General features: G+C 42.0%; 1 protein-coding gene across 1 annotated transcript in view; it reads right to left on the bottom strand.

Annotated features, from left to right (window-relative positions):
• ttyh2l (tweety homolog 2, like) overlaps positions 1–19,296 on the bottom strand; it is a 49,565-nt gene that overhangs the window by 18,403 nt on the left and 11,866 nt on the right. The window contains exons 3-4 of the mRNA XM_079519652.1: positions 4,770–4,881; positions 1,617–1,837 (exon numbers count right to left, since the gene is read on the bottom strand). Coding sequence (XP_079375778.1) covers positions 1,617–1,837; positions 4,770–4,881 — 333 coding nt within the window. The remainder of the gene's footprint in view (positions 1–1,616; positions 1,838–4,769; positions 4,882–19,296) is intronic.

The raw sequence follows: 19,296 nt of genomic DNA, 5'->3' as shown, positions 1-19,296 counted from the left end.
CTGCCGCCATGTAAAAGCTTCTGAAGAAAGGTAAAGAGTGTGTGCTTGTTCGGTGTTCCCCCCCCCCCCCCCCACACTCACACACACACGCACACACACACACTCACACACACACTCACAAACACACTCTAGTATCATCGTCTTTTAAAGTGAACGCGTATGCTGGCACTGGGAACTGGGGTTTATGCTAACAGCTAGCGGTAGAGATAGAGTTAATTAAATAACCAATCATGTTCTTGCTTCATTCATTTTTTAGAAACCACTGCATTAGTCAACGATATCTATAATCATGGAGCTTACACAAAATTTCATCCATTGGTTTACAAGTGTAAAGAATTGGGTGAAATTCGTTTTTGTGTAAGCTGTGACAAATAATATTAAAGAAATGATTTCTATTCACTCTCTCTATAGAGCACCGAAGTCCTGACGTCACTGTCAGTAGAGGGCGTCAGTCCCCAGGTTCATGTATTTTTTTATTTGCATTGTATTCTCCATAGGGGGATTTTAGATCGCCTCATATAAGAACTGTGTTTGAAATATAAACCGATCACCCCGGCCTTTTCACTCATATGGATATGAAGCATCGACTGAAGGTGGAAATGTACAAATATACCCAAAGAGTAACAAAATAAGCGTTAGAAACGAGCCAAACGGGGGGAGGGAGGGAAGAGGGGTGAAAAAAAATCCTGGGAACTGCACTTGTGTCCTATGTATACATATAAATGCTGTTATTCTACTGCTTTTTCCAAATAAAATAAATATTATAAAAAAAAAGAAACGAGCCAAACAACCCAGAGACTACATTTCAGGTATGCGGGTGGCTGCATCTGCCCGTCGAACAGAAACTGGATGTTAATTACGTTTATTTTTATTTTTATTTTATTGATATTTAATGTTTCGTGGTTAGTACTAGTCGAGTCACCACCAGCTGAGCTTACGTCAACGAGGAATCTCAGGAACGCAATGTGTTGACAGCTGGGCATGACGTATATTAGCAGTGACATTGCCTTCATATGTAGTTTCAAGGCTTTTGCGGCCACATTAATTACATTTTCTCCAGAAACTGGCTGTATCAAATATGAATGGAAATCATTAAAGACGCACAGCCACTCCCCTGACAGAAAGGCCGGGGTGGTCGGTTTATTTTTCAAACACAGTTCTTATATGAGGCGATCTAAAATCTCCCTATGGAGATGCAAATAAAAAAATACATGAACCTGGGGACTGACGCCCTCTACTGAAAGTGACGTCAGACTTCGGTGCTCTATAACTCACTACGCGGTCCCTATGGCTTGTGCATGTGTGCACGGAAGGACACATGAGAGATAGAGAGAGACACAGATATTGACCAAAACATACCTGGTGCATTTGTTTATTTCTCAATGAAATAGCTTTTTCAAAATGCATGAGTGCATATTCAAAACAAGTTGAAATTGTTGATAAACTGAGCAATGTTAACCACTTGAACCCCAGTATCCCTATTCTGGGGGGAATAGCTATTTTTGAGAAAATACATTTGGTTATCATGGAAAAAAGAGGTCCAAGTACAGTTGCAACTCAGGTCAGTTTTACTAGGAATAGAGGGTTTAAGTGGTTGATGTGTTAATTCCACCAACCTATAATACTCAAAGAAGGCTGTTTGGTCAGCAATGGCTGCAAGGTCCACATTGGCCTTGCCAATATCCGGCAGGTTTGACAGCTGGCTGATGATGTTGGAAGACATGAGCTGCATGAAGCGGAGAACCTTGACATAATCTTTCCTCTTGGCAAAGATCTCATCCAGTCGCTCCAGGTGCTGCATTAAACCAGTTTCCATACTGGATAGGGAACCCCCAACCTGGGGAACAAAAGCAGGGGGGCAACAGCATGTTGTGGTAGGGTTGCAGTAAATGGAAAAGAGGAGAAAGAGACGTGGAGAGGAAGGTAGGGTACAAGAGAGGGGTGGGAACAGGAGACGAGATAAGAGATGAACAGAAACTAGCAACTATTGTAATGAAATGATGAGAGGAGATGTAGCCAAAGGTGAACGCATCAAAGAAACCCTTGGAACAACCCCCCCCCCCCCCAAGTATCTGTGTATTATTCTGATAAACAATAATGGTTTGAGAGGATGATAACACTGGGTGAGAGATCGTATCACTGATGTGTGTGAAGTTGAGAGCCTAGGGGGTCGTGTGGAGGAATCAACACATGTTTCTTTTTGTACATTACTTTGATAGAGTGACTGTCAGTGTTATAAAAACCCCTGGAAAGAAACACATCAATACAGCTAACAGCAGGTCAATTTTAGCCACCAGATACTGTCTTAAACAAAAACACTGAAGCAGAACTAACAATTCACATAACGTGTGCCTGCAGCTTTTGTTTGCACAGCTCTTTGTTTATTGTGATAGTGTGTACATCTGTGTCTATATTTGCATGTGGGTTGGATGTGTGTTTGCGTATACAGTAGTAGAGTATCATGAACAAGGACCTGATTTCTTACAAATAGAGGAAGTCTATATTTACACCTCATTATGTTGATGTGACCAATGTGCTTTGGATGAAATAGAAATATGCATTCTCATCAAACAAAATAATTTACAAACGCACGTTTCAAACAGATTTTGTTCTGAATCACTTATAGGAGTTTAACAAGCACTATAAACTGCAATGTTAAGGATCCACTTGACTGCTGGTGTTGCTGTAGCACTTCAATTATTGATATCTTTGATTTCACACTGCCTACATTTGAAATCGATATAGAAGGATTGAAAGCCCATGTATGACCCTGAATAAAATGAAAAAGACCTGAATTATGAGTTTAATTTCACCTAATTTGTACTTGTAAAATCCCTTCTACTGTACAGTATATCATATTAAGTCAGAAATATGACCAAAAAACTAAGCAAAAGACATGTTTCCGGACTTTTGAATTTTATTCAGTGGGCAGAAACAAGACACCTGACCATATACAATCAAGTCATATTCTGACCAGGATCGTATACGATATAAGGTACTCGACACAACCGAGTTGAAAACATATCTCGGTATCACTATGCCTTAAACCTTTCACACACACCTTCCATTAACTTGGAGTGAATCCATGCTGTCTTCGGTCTACGTGCGACCCCAGAGAGCAGCCATGTGTTGAGATAATACACAGCTCATCCTGCACTCCAGTACTCCCCGGGGAGAAAGACCTGATTGCCCGTAAAAACACTCCCAGTCTCCATGTTCATCATGTTTCACAGCCCTGCCATGGAGCTCTGAGTGAATCTTATCTACTCGTCTGCACTGCAGTCAGCACCCTCAACCTTCAATGGTGTGAACCATCATGTACACCTTTAAAATGCATCTGGATGAAGCTGGGTCTTTTAACTTAAAAAAAGATAGTAAGACAAGCCTCTCTAGATTGGGCGTACCTTTTTAACAAGATGGGTCACACTCGAGGGTTGCAGCACTTCTTTAAAAAACAATTTTCTTGCAACCTCACCTGCTAGTGTGATGGTTTTGGGGATACCAAGCACCTGAAAGTTGCCTTAAGTTCACAAATAAGATGTACTGTACAATCACAGCAGTACAAAAGAGGAACAGTTGATAGAAAGTGAAATAAGGCACTCGGGACATGGCTCTTGCATTGGTAGTTTATTCTGTGATTTGTACATAGACCCATAATGCCATAATGATTTACGGAAATACCCCAAATACCCAATACTGCTACAGAGACTTCTGTAATGCCAAATATAGCAATTCTCTATAACAGCTTCATTAACGGGTGCTTCTTTTCTCTCCAACTCAAACCGTGGAATCATCCAAGTCATTTTTATGATTAGATTGGGAAAGACAGCAAGACAACTCTGTAAATGTATTAATGAACAATAATCTCTCTTCAGATCATTGTTTTGGATTTTGTTTTCTAGCAGGAAGTGTTTGCTCCCCTGGAGAATAGCTGTGATTCTCACAAGCTATCCCCAGTATGCAACATGCAGCTATAGTATCAAATCAATACCAAGGCAACATCAAACCCCCACAGTAATGAACTATGAAATCATCAAAATCCATTCGGTGCACACAGTCGAAAATAAATATGCGTTGCAAAGATCCGGTTTCTACTTTGGGCTATTTGTGTACAACATTGTGGGATAAAAGCTAGTTTGAAGGAGAGAGCATGTTTGAAGATAATGAGAAAGAAAGAGAGAGAGAGAGAGAGAGAGAGAGAGAGAGAGAGAGAGAGAGAGAGAGAGAGAGAGAGAAAGAGAAAGAGAGAGAGAGGCTTACTGTCCAATGCAGAAGGGAGTTAATCCCCTGCTAACTTGTGATTACCATTTCCTCCTGGGCTCTGAGGTGACCCCCTACCCCTCTCCCTCTCTTGCTCTTCTATCCCCCTGTTCATTCTTCCGCTACGCTTTGCAAATAAAGTCTGCCCACCCTGGATGCAGGTCAGGAGTTGTTTTGCAACAAGCCCCAATTACACAGCCAGGACCACAAGTCACTGCAATCCCCCAACCCAGGGCCAAGAGGCTAAAACAAACCCTCAATGATTGTCAGCTGCTTATGCACATTACATTAATCAATGGGGGTTATCTCTGCTATTTACTAACTGTAATATCATGTTAATGCCCCAAGTGCAGGGAAAACGGTGGGCACGATAATCAATTAAGCAGTGTGTGTATAATAATAATGCGTAACAAAAACAAACCCTGGGATCCTGACAGGTCCACTTTTTGTACACGCTCAGTGTTAAAACAAGGCTCAGCCCTAACGTTGGGCATGTGTGTGTTTCTCACCAGATTGTTGATGCCACCCAACGTGTGATTGGCATTGTAGATTGAGTAGGTCAGCTGGTATACCCCGTCGTTGGTCTCACTGTTTCCATAGAAACCCACCCCAACAGCGGAACTGTGAAAACAGGTGATTAGGATGAGGCACACAAAATATTTAACTCAATGTTACATCATATTGCTTTTTTGGAACGACAACCAAACGAGGCTATCCCGTGACAGCTGAGACGGAACAGTGTCGTTTCCAATTTCCCTGTGGGGAAGGTAGAGCCTTGAGGCAAAGAGATAACTTTACATTGGCTTCGTTATTTTTTTCAAAAATTCTCCCAGTCTTTAAAGTCTGCCAGAGTCCCAGCCTCCCTGTCCAACATGTGTGTTTGTTCTTACTATTCGTCTTCTCTAAACCCACAATAAAAAAAGAACTACTAACAAGCTAGTAGCTACTGGCAACTCCGAACAATCGCAATGAACTCGGGTCAAAGCAAAGTACTACTGTGGGTGGACAAACAGTTACATTTATTGAACTAAAACCACAGATTCTGGGAGCAATGGCACTGTAAAGAATTTCTGCCCATTTTTTATTTATGGCAGGGGACTAATTGGGCCTGGATCTGACCAAAACACATGCATTCATAGTTAGTATACATTTTCTTCTATTTCTCTCTTCTTTATGGCTGACCTAGCCTGGCAGGAAACACACTGAAGCCGAGGGAAGGAGACATGATATCTCTCTCATTTCATGCTTGATGAAGTTTCTCTCCTGAGAAAGTCCACATCTCTAACCCTTGTGTAATCTTCATAATATTATGCACCCACAACAAGGGTCATAAATGAGCAGCGTCCTATGGCGAAGTGTCTTCATTGAATTTGAACTCATAATCTATTTTGCATGAAGAAACAACTGTTCTTGTTGAATAACAGTTTTCCTACAGTACATACAGAATAAGTATTCAGAGTATTCTGGAAGATCATCATCATCGTCACATCATTACGGGGTTTTCTGTGTGTTCTGTGTCTGTCTGCAAACAAAATTTCTCGCAAACGAGTGGGCGGATTTCCCTGAAACTTGGTTGGAATGATCATTTGGCTGCCCCAAAGAGATAATAACATTTTATATCTATTTATTGTTTGATTCATTTATTTATTTTACTTTTTAATGTATGAATTTCACTTTTTGTGTGTGTGTGTGTCCATTAGCTTTTTGTCAAAATATTTATTATTGTTTTGGTGAAAGGTGAGATGACCTTGTTGTGGTCACTGAGCTGTGCACTTCTGGACTCAGTGATGGGGATTGGTGTGCGTCACGACACACAGCCACATACTGTATACGCCAGGCATTAAGCCTCTGATACTATAACCAGCCTCATCAGTGTGTGTTCCACTACCTCCACTGTTACTGCACTAGGCTGTACTATTGACCGAAAGAGTAATGAAGGATTCAACTTTGTTGTATGTGATAGCAGTGAGACCAGTGGTCTGGTGCACTCTGGGCATCATCTAGGGGAGGGTCACATTGCCTTGGGAGCAAAAGCTCATCCATCATATATCTAGACACAATTGTGGTTATTGAGACGTTCATGCACATGTGCACGGTGAGCACACGAACACGCACGCACGCACGCACGCACGCACGCACGCACGCACGCACGCACGCACGCACGCACGCACGCACACACACACACACACACACACACACACACACACACACACACACACACGCACACACACACACACACACACACACACACACACGGTTGCATGCATGTGAACACAATGCCACACAGACACACCTACAGTGTGTTGTATATAATTCAGTGTTGGGCAATCTACTAATATACTTAAAAAATCACACCCGTGTGAACTGCCTCTCTCTCTCTGTCTCTCTCTGTGTAATTAGCAGGCAACAGTGCAACACTATCTCTCTCTCTCTGTTTCTGGCACAACAGCGCCACTTTTGCCCCTACTGGTACTCTAAACATAGTCACATAGGTTAGGACGGACATTGCTGTTCCTTGGAGTGGTTGCACCACTCAAAAAGTAACTGAGCTAAAGGTACAGTTGCTAGCTATAGTATATTGATGTTTGGCAAAGTGGCTGAGGACATATTATGACATTGAGTGATTAAATAAAACTGCATCAAAGCTACAACTTGATGGAGATGGAGAATTCTCTTTTTGATGTGACGGCAGTCTGTCAGGCCAGACAACTCTTTCACAATCTTTGAATGCTACCGACATCTTAGGCGGAAGCATTTGAAAATTGTGTGATCCAAGTCTCCAGAGACAAATATGATAAACAGACTGCACTCAAAACTCATCTGTTGTGCAACTTGTGCTACTTTATGTTGATGTGCCATAGTGCTACTGACAATGTAGTGATGTAGCTTTTGTCAAGCTGCCCAACTACATAGCAAAAGAAAATAGCTAGTACTTGATGATGTAACTACTTACAAAGTTACATCATTCTGAAAGTCATAAAGCTACCCCCAAGTTACTTGAAAGCTACATCATTCTTAATTCACACCGTTCTCAGCAAGAAGTGGGAAGTGATGAAATGACTGATATCAACTTCTGTTTTTACATTTTCATCATGTGTCACACTGTCGATGTCGCCTAGCACCCTCTGTTGTCTGCTAAGCCACACGATAAATATAGGCCATGCTCATCCACGTACAGCCAGATGGACACCACAGGCAATAATATCACCTTCTGAAGTGAGAATGTGAGTGATGGGGGTGGGGTGCAAGTGAGGTAAGGACTTTGGGGAAAGGCTTGCGCAGATGCATATCCTGTCATATCTATAGATATACCTGCTTACTGTGTATTTGTATATCGTCCGAAATGGCCAAAAATAACCTGTGGTCCAATAGATCCAATGCAGTTATTATTTAGTCACACTCTTTTTGTTAGTTAAATATTGACACAGACAGACCACTTCCACTTTCTAAATATTTCAAAAATAGCAGGTCTATAAGTTCTAGCATCTGACCCACCAGACACACATGCACACTGTGTTGATTCATGTCTTTTTATAGCATACTTTCCATACTTTGCTTGATCAAAAAATCATGTTGTTGTATAGAGTGATTGTTTACCAGGTATCCTAGATAAGCCTACTGAGGCACTATTCTCTTGTGCTCTACTTATGACTATGTAGCCTGTTGTTTTGTTGGCTAAGGTTCAATTACTCGTACTGTACTTACACGTAAGTTGCTCTGAATAACAGTGCTGCTATGTCTACATTTATAAATTGTAAAGTGTGTGTGCATGTGCAGTCACGTGTGTTCTTTTAGCCTGTTTCTGGACGTTAACTGGACGTAGAAGCGCTGTTGGACAGTGTCGTAGGCGGCAGAGAGATCTATGAATGCTGCTCCAGTTATTTGTTTTCCTTCAAACCCATCCTCAATGTGTTGGGTGAGGTTGAGTAGCTGCCCAGCACAGGAGCGTCCAGGACGGAAACCAGCTTGGTCTTTAGTCAGCTTGGTGTCTATGAGTGGCATTACATGAGGTGTTGGAGTAGCAGCCTCTCATAGAGCTTGTAGGTGATGCAGAGGAGGGAAATGGGTCAGTAGATCTTTGGGGATGATGGGTCTTTGCCAGAAGGGATGGTTTTCTGTGCCATGCATGTGTTCAGCATCCCCAGCAGCCAGGTCTTTGGCGTGTGTGTGTGCGTGTACGGTTGTAATGCACGTAACTCCAGAACCGTTTGACCCACCGACTTCACATTCGACACACGCGTTCCACACCCCCACAGGGAGTGCAGTGCCAGGTATCGATTCGTTCTCCAGAACCACCACAAAAGGCTCTGGTCAGGCTCTGCCAGTGGGCCGAATGAGGCCAACTCCTTTCACTCCTTTCACGCCGAATTGATTGCCAAGTACACTTTTCAGTTTGCAGTCTCACACACACATCTCCATGTGGGACACCGGCTGACAGTTAAAACGGGTGCTATGACAACGTATATCATTAGGTTCCCAAGTTGCATCGTTCACAAGTAGGCCGGTGGCCGACTGCGACGTGCAGGTCTAGTCTAACTATAAATGCACCAAGTCTCTGTCTGTCTGTCTGTGTGTGTGTATGTTGTAATCCACATAACTCGATAACCGGGCTCTGGACAGGGCCCCTGCTCAGTGTCCATATATGGAGCTGGCCTGTTCTGACATCATTCTGACGTCTGCATAGACTCCATATTTGGGCATGCCTGACAAAGAACTCCATATACGGGCATAAAAGAGACAGACATAATATCTGGGTGGGGCGTGCATTTCCAAATTGCATCGTTCCAAGTAGGCCAGTTCCCAACGGGCACCGCTGTAGAGGCTCCAACAGGCACCGCTCTAGTTAAACATTAAGAGCAGGGAGATAGATATACAATAACAACCCCCCATGGGGAACAGAAATAGCAGGGCCCACCGGTGGTGCCTGGGGTGGTGGTGGGACCAAACATCACATAACAACAACCAGGAATCATATGCAGAAGGAAGGCAGGAAGAAAGCATGCAGTCTAGGTGAGCTTATATACCTCATCCAATTGGTCAGGTGACTGCCACATCAGCGTATGTCTGACATGTGGGTCTTGCAAACACACCCACATAGAAATGCAGCATATTAACCCCTCGAGTATATGTATGCGCCCCTTGAGCATAGCATGAAGCCGCTCGAGTATATCTGACTGAACTAACTCCGCAAGCTACGTATCATAAATCAAAATGGGCTAATCACAGGCCACATATTCAGTGGTGAGTGTTGTGTCTGATAAGAGGTTCTTTATTGTAGTGTGATAACCGTTTTATTGATTTTGTGATTCACACTGTGGTTTCACCTGCAAGGCGACCTCACAGTGACACTAGTATCAGACAGCTGTTGTGAAGTCTTTTTAATTTGAGGTATCTCTGTTGGATGCTTTATCTTCATATGCATGAGCATTGTTCTTGTTGATTATAGTGTTAGGACAACTTGGCTTTGCACAGCTTGCCACAGCTTGTGTGTGTGTGTGTGTGTGAGAGAGAGAGAGAGAGAGAGAGAGAGAGAGAGAGAGAGAGAGAGAGAGAGAGAGAGTGGGCGAGAGAGTGTGAGTGAGTGAATGAGAGAGAGAACCGTGTTGTTTTTTTACCAGCGGATGTCTGGAGGTCGGGGTAAATTATATTTTCTGCTATGTGTCATAAAATAAATTTCTGACCACTAATTACCGGCCTAAAGCGATGTTTCACACACACACACACACACACGCACGCACGCGCGCACGCACGGACGCACGCACGGACCACACACACACACACACACACACACACACACACACACACACACACACACACACACACACAGTCTCCCTGAGGGGAGGGAAGTTGCTTTCCATTTCATTGTCCCTGTCCTGTCACATGTGTGCATGGACAGCATCACAGACCATTACATCAATTCAGTACACCAGCCATGGAGAGATAAATATGACTTACTGCAGTGGTTCCCAAACTACTGGCTCAGGGCCCACTTGAACATCTTGAAAGCACTGGCAGCTCACCCATCGGACCACTTAACTCAGATGAGAGATGAGCAAATATTACTACCCACAGGTTGGGAATCACTGACTTCCTGGATATAAGCAAGGAAGCTTTGAGAAGGAAAGGCAATGGTCACGTCACTCACGTGACTGGGCTGCGCCATGACACTTTCATGGGAGCCAAACTCACACCGGAAGTTCAATGAATACATGGCAGTGAATGGAGCCGGCTGGACCAGCTCATAACAAATATTATTTCTGAACAATTGAGACCTTTGTCATATAATCAGTTCAAGAATATAAAAGAAGACATATCACAGGTTGTTTTCTAATCACTTGCTTTTCGATGTGCACAGAGTGCACAGAATATCATTTTATCTGAGGATCTAAACAGCAGCAGGTATCATTCGGGCTCCGAGTTATCGCAAGGTTTGCCTCACTTCACACATCTGTGTGAAGTGAGGGGCGCCCATATCAAAATGGGCAAGGGTGAGGTGGGTTTGGGGAGTGAGGCCAAGTAGTAGCCTGACCAGTTTGTTTTGGGAAGTCTGGAGCCTTGATTTGAGGGCCTTTAAGGTGCTGTGGTACCAAGAGGTGCATGCATAGTCGAAGAAACCTTGTACAAGGGCTCCAGTTAGGGTCTTCAAGGTGTTTATGTTGACCAGTTGATGGCCATTTTATCACCGGAAAGATTTACCTCCAGGATGGAACCTAGATAGGTAATTTCATCTTTTTGTGTGATGATATTGTCACCCACTTTAACCGAGAAGCCAGCGGTGTTGGTGAGCAGCCTGCACAGCTCAGTTCACACGGGTGTGATTGTTATATAACTGTATGTGTATGGTACAGTCTTGGTTCCATATGTTGTGGCTTCGACTTTGAAAACATTAAAGTTGCATCCAGTTTTGTGAGTCTGACAGACTGACATGACCTGATGAAGTTCAACTAGATCGAAAGTTGTCAGACAAATAAATAAAGAAGTATTTTGTACCTATAGGTGTACCTATAGGTGTGCTCCATCCATCTACTGGAGTCTCTTTAGCCCTATGGCCTCTCTGACAGACACAAATGGCATTAATGACACACTACTGACACTGTAATGACATGGGACACTAGATATTCTACGTTTAGCTTCCAGGATATCTACCTAGTATCTAGTAAAATAATGTATCCATTTGTATCTAAGCAAAAGGGTCCATTTGGTGACTACTGTGTATTAGTGTAAATGGTGCATTTATATAGCGCTTTTATCCAGATTGTGCATTACATTCACTCATTCACACACACATTCATACACCAATGGCAGAGGAAACCATGCAAGGCACCAACCTGCACATCAGGAGCAATTACTGGTTCAGTCTTGCTCAAGGACACTAACTCTGGGAACCTTGCGGTTCGCATCCAGCCACTCTACCGGCCACTCTACCCCTGAGCCACTGCCGTATGGGTGGCTCTGGATATAAGACAGAAGCTGGGCCCTCCATCAACATCTAGCAGCATTAGCCATCCAACAACTTATACCGATAAAACCATTATGATTCAAACGTGAGTGATTCACTTCAGAGTTTTTAAATGGTGACCAAAGATCAGCTCTTTGATGAATGCGAGGAGGGGATCAGAAAGTTCTTTTCATTTCACACAGTTCTATCTTCAGTGATGAATCATGCAGACTAATGCACGAAGATTTCTGCAGCCACACTTCCATGAATGAATAACAAAAGGGAAACTAATGCATTTCAGCTATGATAGTTCTCACGGGTAAGACCGAGATTATGTGAGTGAAATAGAAAATGCATGCAGACTCCACTTCCTGGTGTGTTATTCCCATCACATTTCCACTCAAATGTAATCCTGTACAGAAATCACAATTGGTGATTACAAAAAATAAAATAAAAATATCAATTTTGAAACCCAGAAGGTTATGATGAATTCAGTACAGACTGAACTCAACTTCAACATCATTAGAAGTAGTAGATAAATTAAGTAAGAAGGTCCTTGGATCGCAAATAGATGAAATAAATGATATAACACTAACGAGCAGTAATTTTCTCTTAGTTACAACTGAACAATGTAATAAGGATAGGCATTAATAAGCTATCAGCTTCCGCCTTCCGCCTATACCTTTTCGATCATGTCAAATGAGTTTAAAACATGATTCTTCTTGTAATGTTCTAACAGCATAAGATCGAAATAAACCATTCATTCATTCATTCATTCATTCATTCATTCAATCAATCCATTCATATATGGTGCGGTACTAGCTATACACGTAGTAGCAATGGTCTGTGATTATGGTGAGTTCAACTAGCCACTTGACTGTCCCCATCACAAATACACAACAGCTATCAAAAATATAAACGGCTTAAACTGTACGTGTTTCGACACATAATCTGAAATCTAGTGTGCTTCACTATGCAACATACCAACATAACCATGATGTCAACACGGTTACAATTCGTGTCATCAATCATTTGTATTATTTTCATCACCTAAACGCTGTGGCGTTTGAGCGTGGGGAATGGGGTAGAAGTGCACCGTTTGGCGTAAATATTATAGTATATGGTGCTCTTGGAACAATAGGAATGAAGTTATAACCAAAGTAGAGTACATAGGTTCCACTAAGGAGTCAAACAATTGTAACAGGAAATAACAGATATACAGTAAAAGTCTTTATTGTCTAGTGGCTACATATTTTATAAAGAAAAAACTGTATTTGTTTAACCACACAGCTGGTCTTCATCAGGGCATAACAAGAGAAAAAGGTTTACCCATATAGCCTACAGTAAAGTCTAAAGTTCCATGCACAATACGAAGATAATTATTTTCGTAATGTTGAATGGAAAATGTATTTGAACAACTTCATTGCAATAGCGAAGAACGGGGAAACTGGAACGACATTTTCGGACTCCACAAATCATTTGACAAGACTTTCCCAGCCGAGAGTGAAGTGAGAAACACAAAGTAGCTAAAACATAACTGGCAATACAACAGTTTGTTTTCGTGAAACTGGTTGGTAAAGTTAAGGCAACTCATGTGGCATTTCTTGATGGCGAGTTATTTGAGGCATTGCTTTCAGCTGGCAGGGATTTGTTTGGCGATAGATAGATAGATAGATAGATAGATACTTTATTCGTCCTTTCGGAAATTTGTTTTGTGCACAGCAGTCATCAGGAAAAATATATTACTAATGTTGCCCAAATGTGGATCTTTCTGCAGGATTGATTATCCTTTTAGGTTTTTACCTTTACAGGAGAGCAGTTCAATATAATTATTCTGTGGTGTCATCTTATCTTATTTAAATTGTCTTAAGGGAAGACCGGCCGACCATAACCTATAAGGAGTTCCCAATGCAGCTACAGCCAAATATGGACTCGGTGTGTGTTGTCTAATTTCAATATGTTTCAATATGGACTCGGTGTGTGTTGTCTAACTTCAATATGTTTCGTCGTGGCATCAAGGACTGATAGATAGATACAGAGATCCGGTTGTCTAGAGCAATGTTGATTCAATTGACAGCAAATTTCTATTTTAGTTCAGTCATAGTCTTTGGAATGACACTTAATTTAGTTTGAGTCATATTTTAGTATTTTTCAGCATGCAATCAAGTGTAAATGGACTTATACTGGATCTCTTGTCCACTAGTCCCTTTCTAACATTTTAGTGTAGTTTTTATTTGTTGATGAAATTGTCAATATATTTAGTCATAGTTTTAGTTGTCATAGCTTAATTTTCATTTAGTTTCCATTTAGTTTTCGTCAGTGAAAAAGGTAGTCGACGAACAGTATTAGTCGACGAAATCAACACTAGTCTAGAGTCACAGATAGAACCACTATGCCCATATATCATGTGCCTATGGGCTGACTGACTTAAAACTTGTGTCAAATATTGAATTTTAAAACCAAACTAGGCAAAACTTGATTTGTATATGAAAAAGGACCATGTGTGCATAGTACCTTTCTCCCCAGTTAGTCAGAATGTAGTAACTTGCCTTTATTATTCACATGAAATTATTGACTTATTCATTGTTACGTTTGAATATTATTCATATTTATATTATTCTGTGTTTGTATTATTCTAATTAACAGCCTATAATAAGATGTAAAATCTATGGCACTGGTAGATCTTGCCAGATCTTGCCAAGTGATCTACATGCCCAAAAAGTTGCCCACCCCTGGTTTAAACTATGGGTCGAGCATGCATGCACGCACGCATGCACGCACGCACGCACATACACACACACAAAATATAATTTGCTTTTTTAAGAGCAACCAAAGGGGAGATTCTTTTTTAACTAATACAAATCTTGTGATGCAGTGGGACAGAATAAAGGACACATTTGTGTAATTGGATTAGAGCAGTGTTATACAAAAGCATTAGGTCAGGCCAGAGATAGAAAGAATGGTTTGTGTGTTTCTTTTGTACATGTTGCAGTTGTAACTAGCACAGGTCTCCACAGGTCACAGGTCTCCACCAGGCCAGGGAGGTTATTGTGGCCTCCTGCTGGCGCTATAATAGGCCCATGTGAAAAGGGTGCCATTTCATCTTACGCCTTTGATGGCAATTGAGACATTTTGTTCCAAAAATGTGTTTTGCAAAAGTCCACCTGCTGGTGGCGCTATAACAAGCCAATGTGAAAAGGGTGGGATTTATTCCTCTGCCTTGTAGGAATGTGCATTCCAAATGTCCCTCAAATTGCACATTTATGATTTGAGACATTTTGTTCAAAACAGGCCAATCCTGCAAACCTTGGAAGTCAATGTTAACCAATTAGGATGAAATATGAAATACCAGGGCAAAATTTGCTAAAAAGAAGGGTTAAAAAACTTCGTTTGTGCCAACTGCTGTGGACATTTTAAATAAGAAAATGTTTAAATAGTTCACATAATCCCCACTGTTCATGATCACTGCTGCTGTGTTTATGTATGACTGCCAGTGTGCCAAAGACAAATTTCCATTTTATGTCAATGTAATGGACAATAAAGTTGTCTTTATCTTTATCTTTATCCATCTTTCTTGATCACATGACTATAGAGATACTGTGTACCGATTTTTGGACAGAATTTGAAGGAGTTATATCAAAAACAAAAGTCTGCCTCCTGGTGGCTCTATAAAAGGCAGATGGACTATGGATAGAAAAACACATGGACGAAGTTCAAAACATACTCTCCCTCTGTTGGAGACAACAATGTAATGTTTTGCTCCTATCCAGTGTGAAACACATCCAGTCTCAAAACTGACAGTTATGTCAGAATGAATGAATTCAGGCTCGATTTCATAGGCTCTAGACAGTGATTCTGCAGTTTGAGTCTGCATTAGACCACAGTCCCCTGTTAGAGTTTTAGGTCGGCCATTATGGGTTTAACTCTGAATTACAGATCTGTTAATTTGGTTCCTAACTATCAGTCATTGGGGACCCCCTGGAACCCTCAAGGTCCCCCAGAGACCCCAGAGAACCAGCTAGATAGCTAGGAGAGTAGTTTATTCAAAGAAACACCGTCCTGCAGTGTCTATACTGTACGTCCTGATACCACACTTGTACTACACAAGGAAGGACATAAAAGCATCAATATCACTAAGACTTCCCACCACCGAATAGAGGAAGCCAACAGCTATCTGTGCAATCTCATACTCATTTATCAGTAATGTGTGGCTGTATGCGTTGCTTTATTTGGTCGTTAACCACTTGAGCTCTAGCATCCCTGTTCTGGTGGGGAACATTCCCCCAAAATAGCTTATCTACAAGCTAACAACACACCACGACATGAGTGACACGTTGTGATATTGTAGTACAGAGGTAACTCAAGTATAGTGGGTTTAAGTGTTTAAATATCCCGTTCCTTTGACCACAAAAAACAGAGGTGTCTAGAAAGGGAAGAGTTAATATTGCTCTGTGCATAAGCGGTATCATGCCCAGGCAATTAACACTGCAACAAGCCTGCTTTCTGTACTGCAACTGGGGGTTTGGAATGTTAACAGCAAGCTAACTCAATTAAGACCCAGCACTTAGATGACAGTCACAAGATTAAGATTCAATCAAGCTCTTTGGAGGAATAATTTGTACTGAATTACCTTCATTTCTGTTCTACAGAAACCAAGAGGAACGCCTCCCAAAGTCAGGCTGCATCATCATTATGCTTATACTTTTCTGTCTGCCATAAATAAATGCTTATTTAAATCATTTATATTATATACATTTATATCTATTTATATCGATTTGACAGTGAGTATATGCGGCAATCTAATTACAAGAACCCTGGATAAAATAAACAGCAGATGGAGCTAAATGATTGCATAGATAATTGAGTTTGCTTTGATCGCCTTTGCCTTTGACATTTTATGAGCCTTGTTAAAGTGACCCCGGATAATCAATCTACCGGCGAAATATGCCGTGACCAGCAAGTGACCATGTGTTTTGATAGCATGAAGTCAGCGATCAGTGCTGTGATCAGCGAGGCAAACCTGCAAGCTGTTTGTACAACATGTGCATGCAGAGAGAGACTGAAAGGATTTCCTGTCAATATGTTCATAGAGTGGGCCAACCTCTGAGCCTTCAGTACACAACAGACTACATCACCATTTAGTGTGTAACCAGGTCAATGCCATGGAATGTACACCAACATGGGCATCCAAGTGGTGCAGGCAGGCGTACAGATCTTTCTCACCAACGTGGAGCTTGGGGATTGATTTGCTTGGCCGGGGGCTCCAACAAACACAATTGTCCATTGGCGTGTGTGTGCGCGTGCGTGTGTGTGTGTGTGTGTGCGTGCGTGCGTGTGTGTGACGCGTGGTGGGAAGGTCGTTCTCTGTCATTAAATTAATTACAAACAGTAGAGGTACACAGTGACTCGTACAACATTTAATAACACATGCTGACATACCTAGTGCAAAAAGGAGAGCATCACCTCAAAACCTTCTACCCCTACCCTGTCTGCCCTCTGCAAGGACACGGTTAATGACTGTGATTGACAGAAGGACAAAGGAATGCTTGTACCTATTATATTTGCACGCATGGACCTCGTACCGCCTACCTGAAGGCATTAGCCTACTCAGGGTATAGTACATGGGAGGGGTCAGACAAAATGTTCTTAACCTGCCCAATGGTGGCCTGCTCAAAGATGACCTGGGGGGTGATGGGAGGTGTAGACATACCCATGATCTTCCCTGCCATTTTGGCTAATCTAAGGATCTCAGATTTGTATTTTACCATTAGGTTTCCAAACCAACTGGTGATACCATACCTTACAATTGACTATACTAGCTGTATAGAAAATCAGCATTATGTTTCTACTTAACCAAAAAGTCTGAGCCTATGGAGAAAATGAAGGCGCTGGTGTATTTTTGCACACATACTTGTCACATGGGAGTGCCAGTTCATATCACAATCAACGTGCACTCCTAGATTTATAGGAGGTGACCTGTTTGATGTCATGACCATGTATGGTGATCGTGGTGTGGTCACCTATAGACCTGGGATCCACTACAATCTCCTCGGTTTTCCTTACATTAATAGAGGGTATGCGCGTGACATCATCATCAAACCAGGAAGTTATGCAGGAACGCCTACTGAGTGGCAAAAACTACTTTCTGGCCTTGACAGCCCATACATCCACACAGAAAAGTCATATCTGATTGCATTGAACAACATTAAACGATGTTAAACTCACTTTGCCTGTTGCTTTGTCACTCGATTTGCCACTCGATGTGCCATTCACTTTAAGCATGCGCATACTCTCTATTTGTAAGTGATGTTCAATTGTTCATCACACCAGATTACAAACCTGTCCACTCCAGTTGTATGGCTACTGATGTTACCTTCACTTGTGAGTAGACTAAGGATAACAGTGGCGTCAGAGAACCTGACGACACGCTGATTGGGTTGTGAGCTGACAGTCATTTGTGTGTAGGATAAACAAAAGGGAGGAACTGACTGTCCCCTGTACTGCATACTGCCTTATCAGAGAGCGCCAAGTTAAATCTCACCTGTTGTGGCCTATTAGATAGAAAGGAGAAATACCATCTAATCAAAACTGGATTCACCTTCATCTCAGATAACATACGAAGAAGAATGTCTGGATGGATTGTATTAAAAGCTGAACTAAAATCAACAAAGAGAAGTCTTGCATATGTTTTAGCTCCCTCTAAGTGCTTCAATACACAGTATGTTAATGTAGAAATCGCATCACTAGTTCCACGATTCTGTGCAATTCCGTGCATATGCAAATTGATGTGGATCTAGTGATCGCTCTGTTTCCTTTCGGAGCTCCTCAGTTAGGATTCTCTCCAGGGATTTGACCACATTGGAAGTTAATGCTACTGGCCGATAGTCCTTATTCTCTTGTGGACAGGGCTTTTTGGGGACTGGAACTTCAGTCAGACAACTCAAGAAGGATGTAATATATATTTATTGAATATAGATGAGCAATACAGTATATTTATTATGGTTTGGCGATGTATTGGATCTGCTTTTTAGGTACTCAGATCAAGCGCATCAGTCCCGACCATGGGACTCCGAATCCCCCGTACCTAAACAGTAGATCCAAAACGACAGGTGGTAGCTGGGGTGGAGGTGGGTAAGCAGCAGTTGTATACAGCAGCACGCAGGTATACAGTATAGACAGCAGCAAGCAAGCAAGCAGGAGGAGGAATGCAAACCTCCGGTTAAAGTAGCCGGTATGAAGATGGAGTGAGTGTGTGATTGGCTGAGTGAATCATTTGGATGAGAGCATGATGCTGAGGCGGCCCAATTAACGGCCAGCAGCGACTGAACTGAGGTTCCCTGACTGAACTTGCTCTGCGCATGTCTACGACAGGCACAAATGCTCATTATAATAGATATTTTCCAGATTTCTGGCACCGTATAGCTGTCTAAAGATAACTGAATTAGACGAGCTGGGTAGAACACTGTGTTCCTCCACACATGTTGCGCCCTCCTGGTGAAACTCACTGTCAGTTAAAAAGTAGCGGCAGCTGACGTTACGTGAATCGGAGGAGGTTAAGTGCTTAAGGTCTACACCCTCGCGAAGACCAACCACATAGA

The sequence above is a fragment of the Electrona antarctica genome, assembly GCF_951216825.1.
Source record: "Electrona antarctica genome assembly, chromosome: 14".
NCBI lineage: Eukaryota > Metazoa > Chordata > Actinopteri > Myctophiformes > Myctophidae > Electrona > Electrona antarctica.
This window is presented reverse-complemented; position numbering and strand designations above follow the sequence as displayed.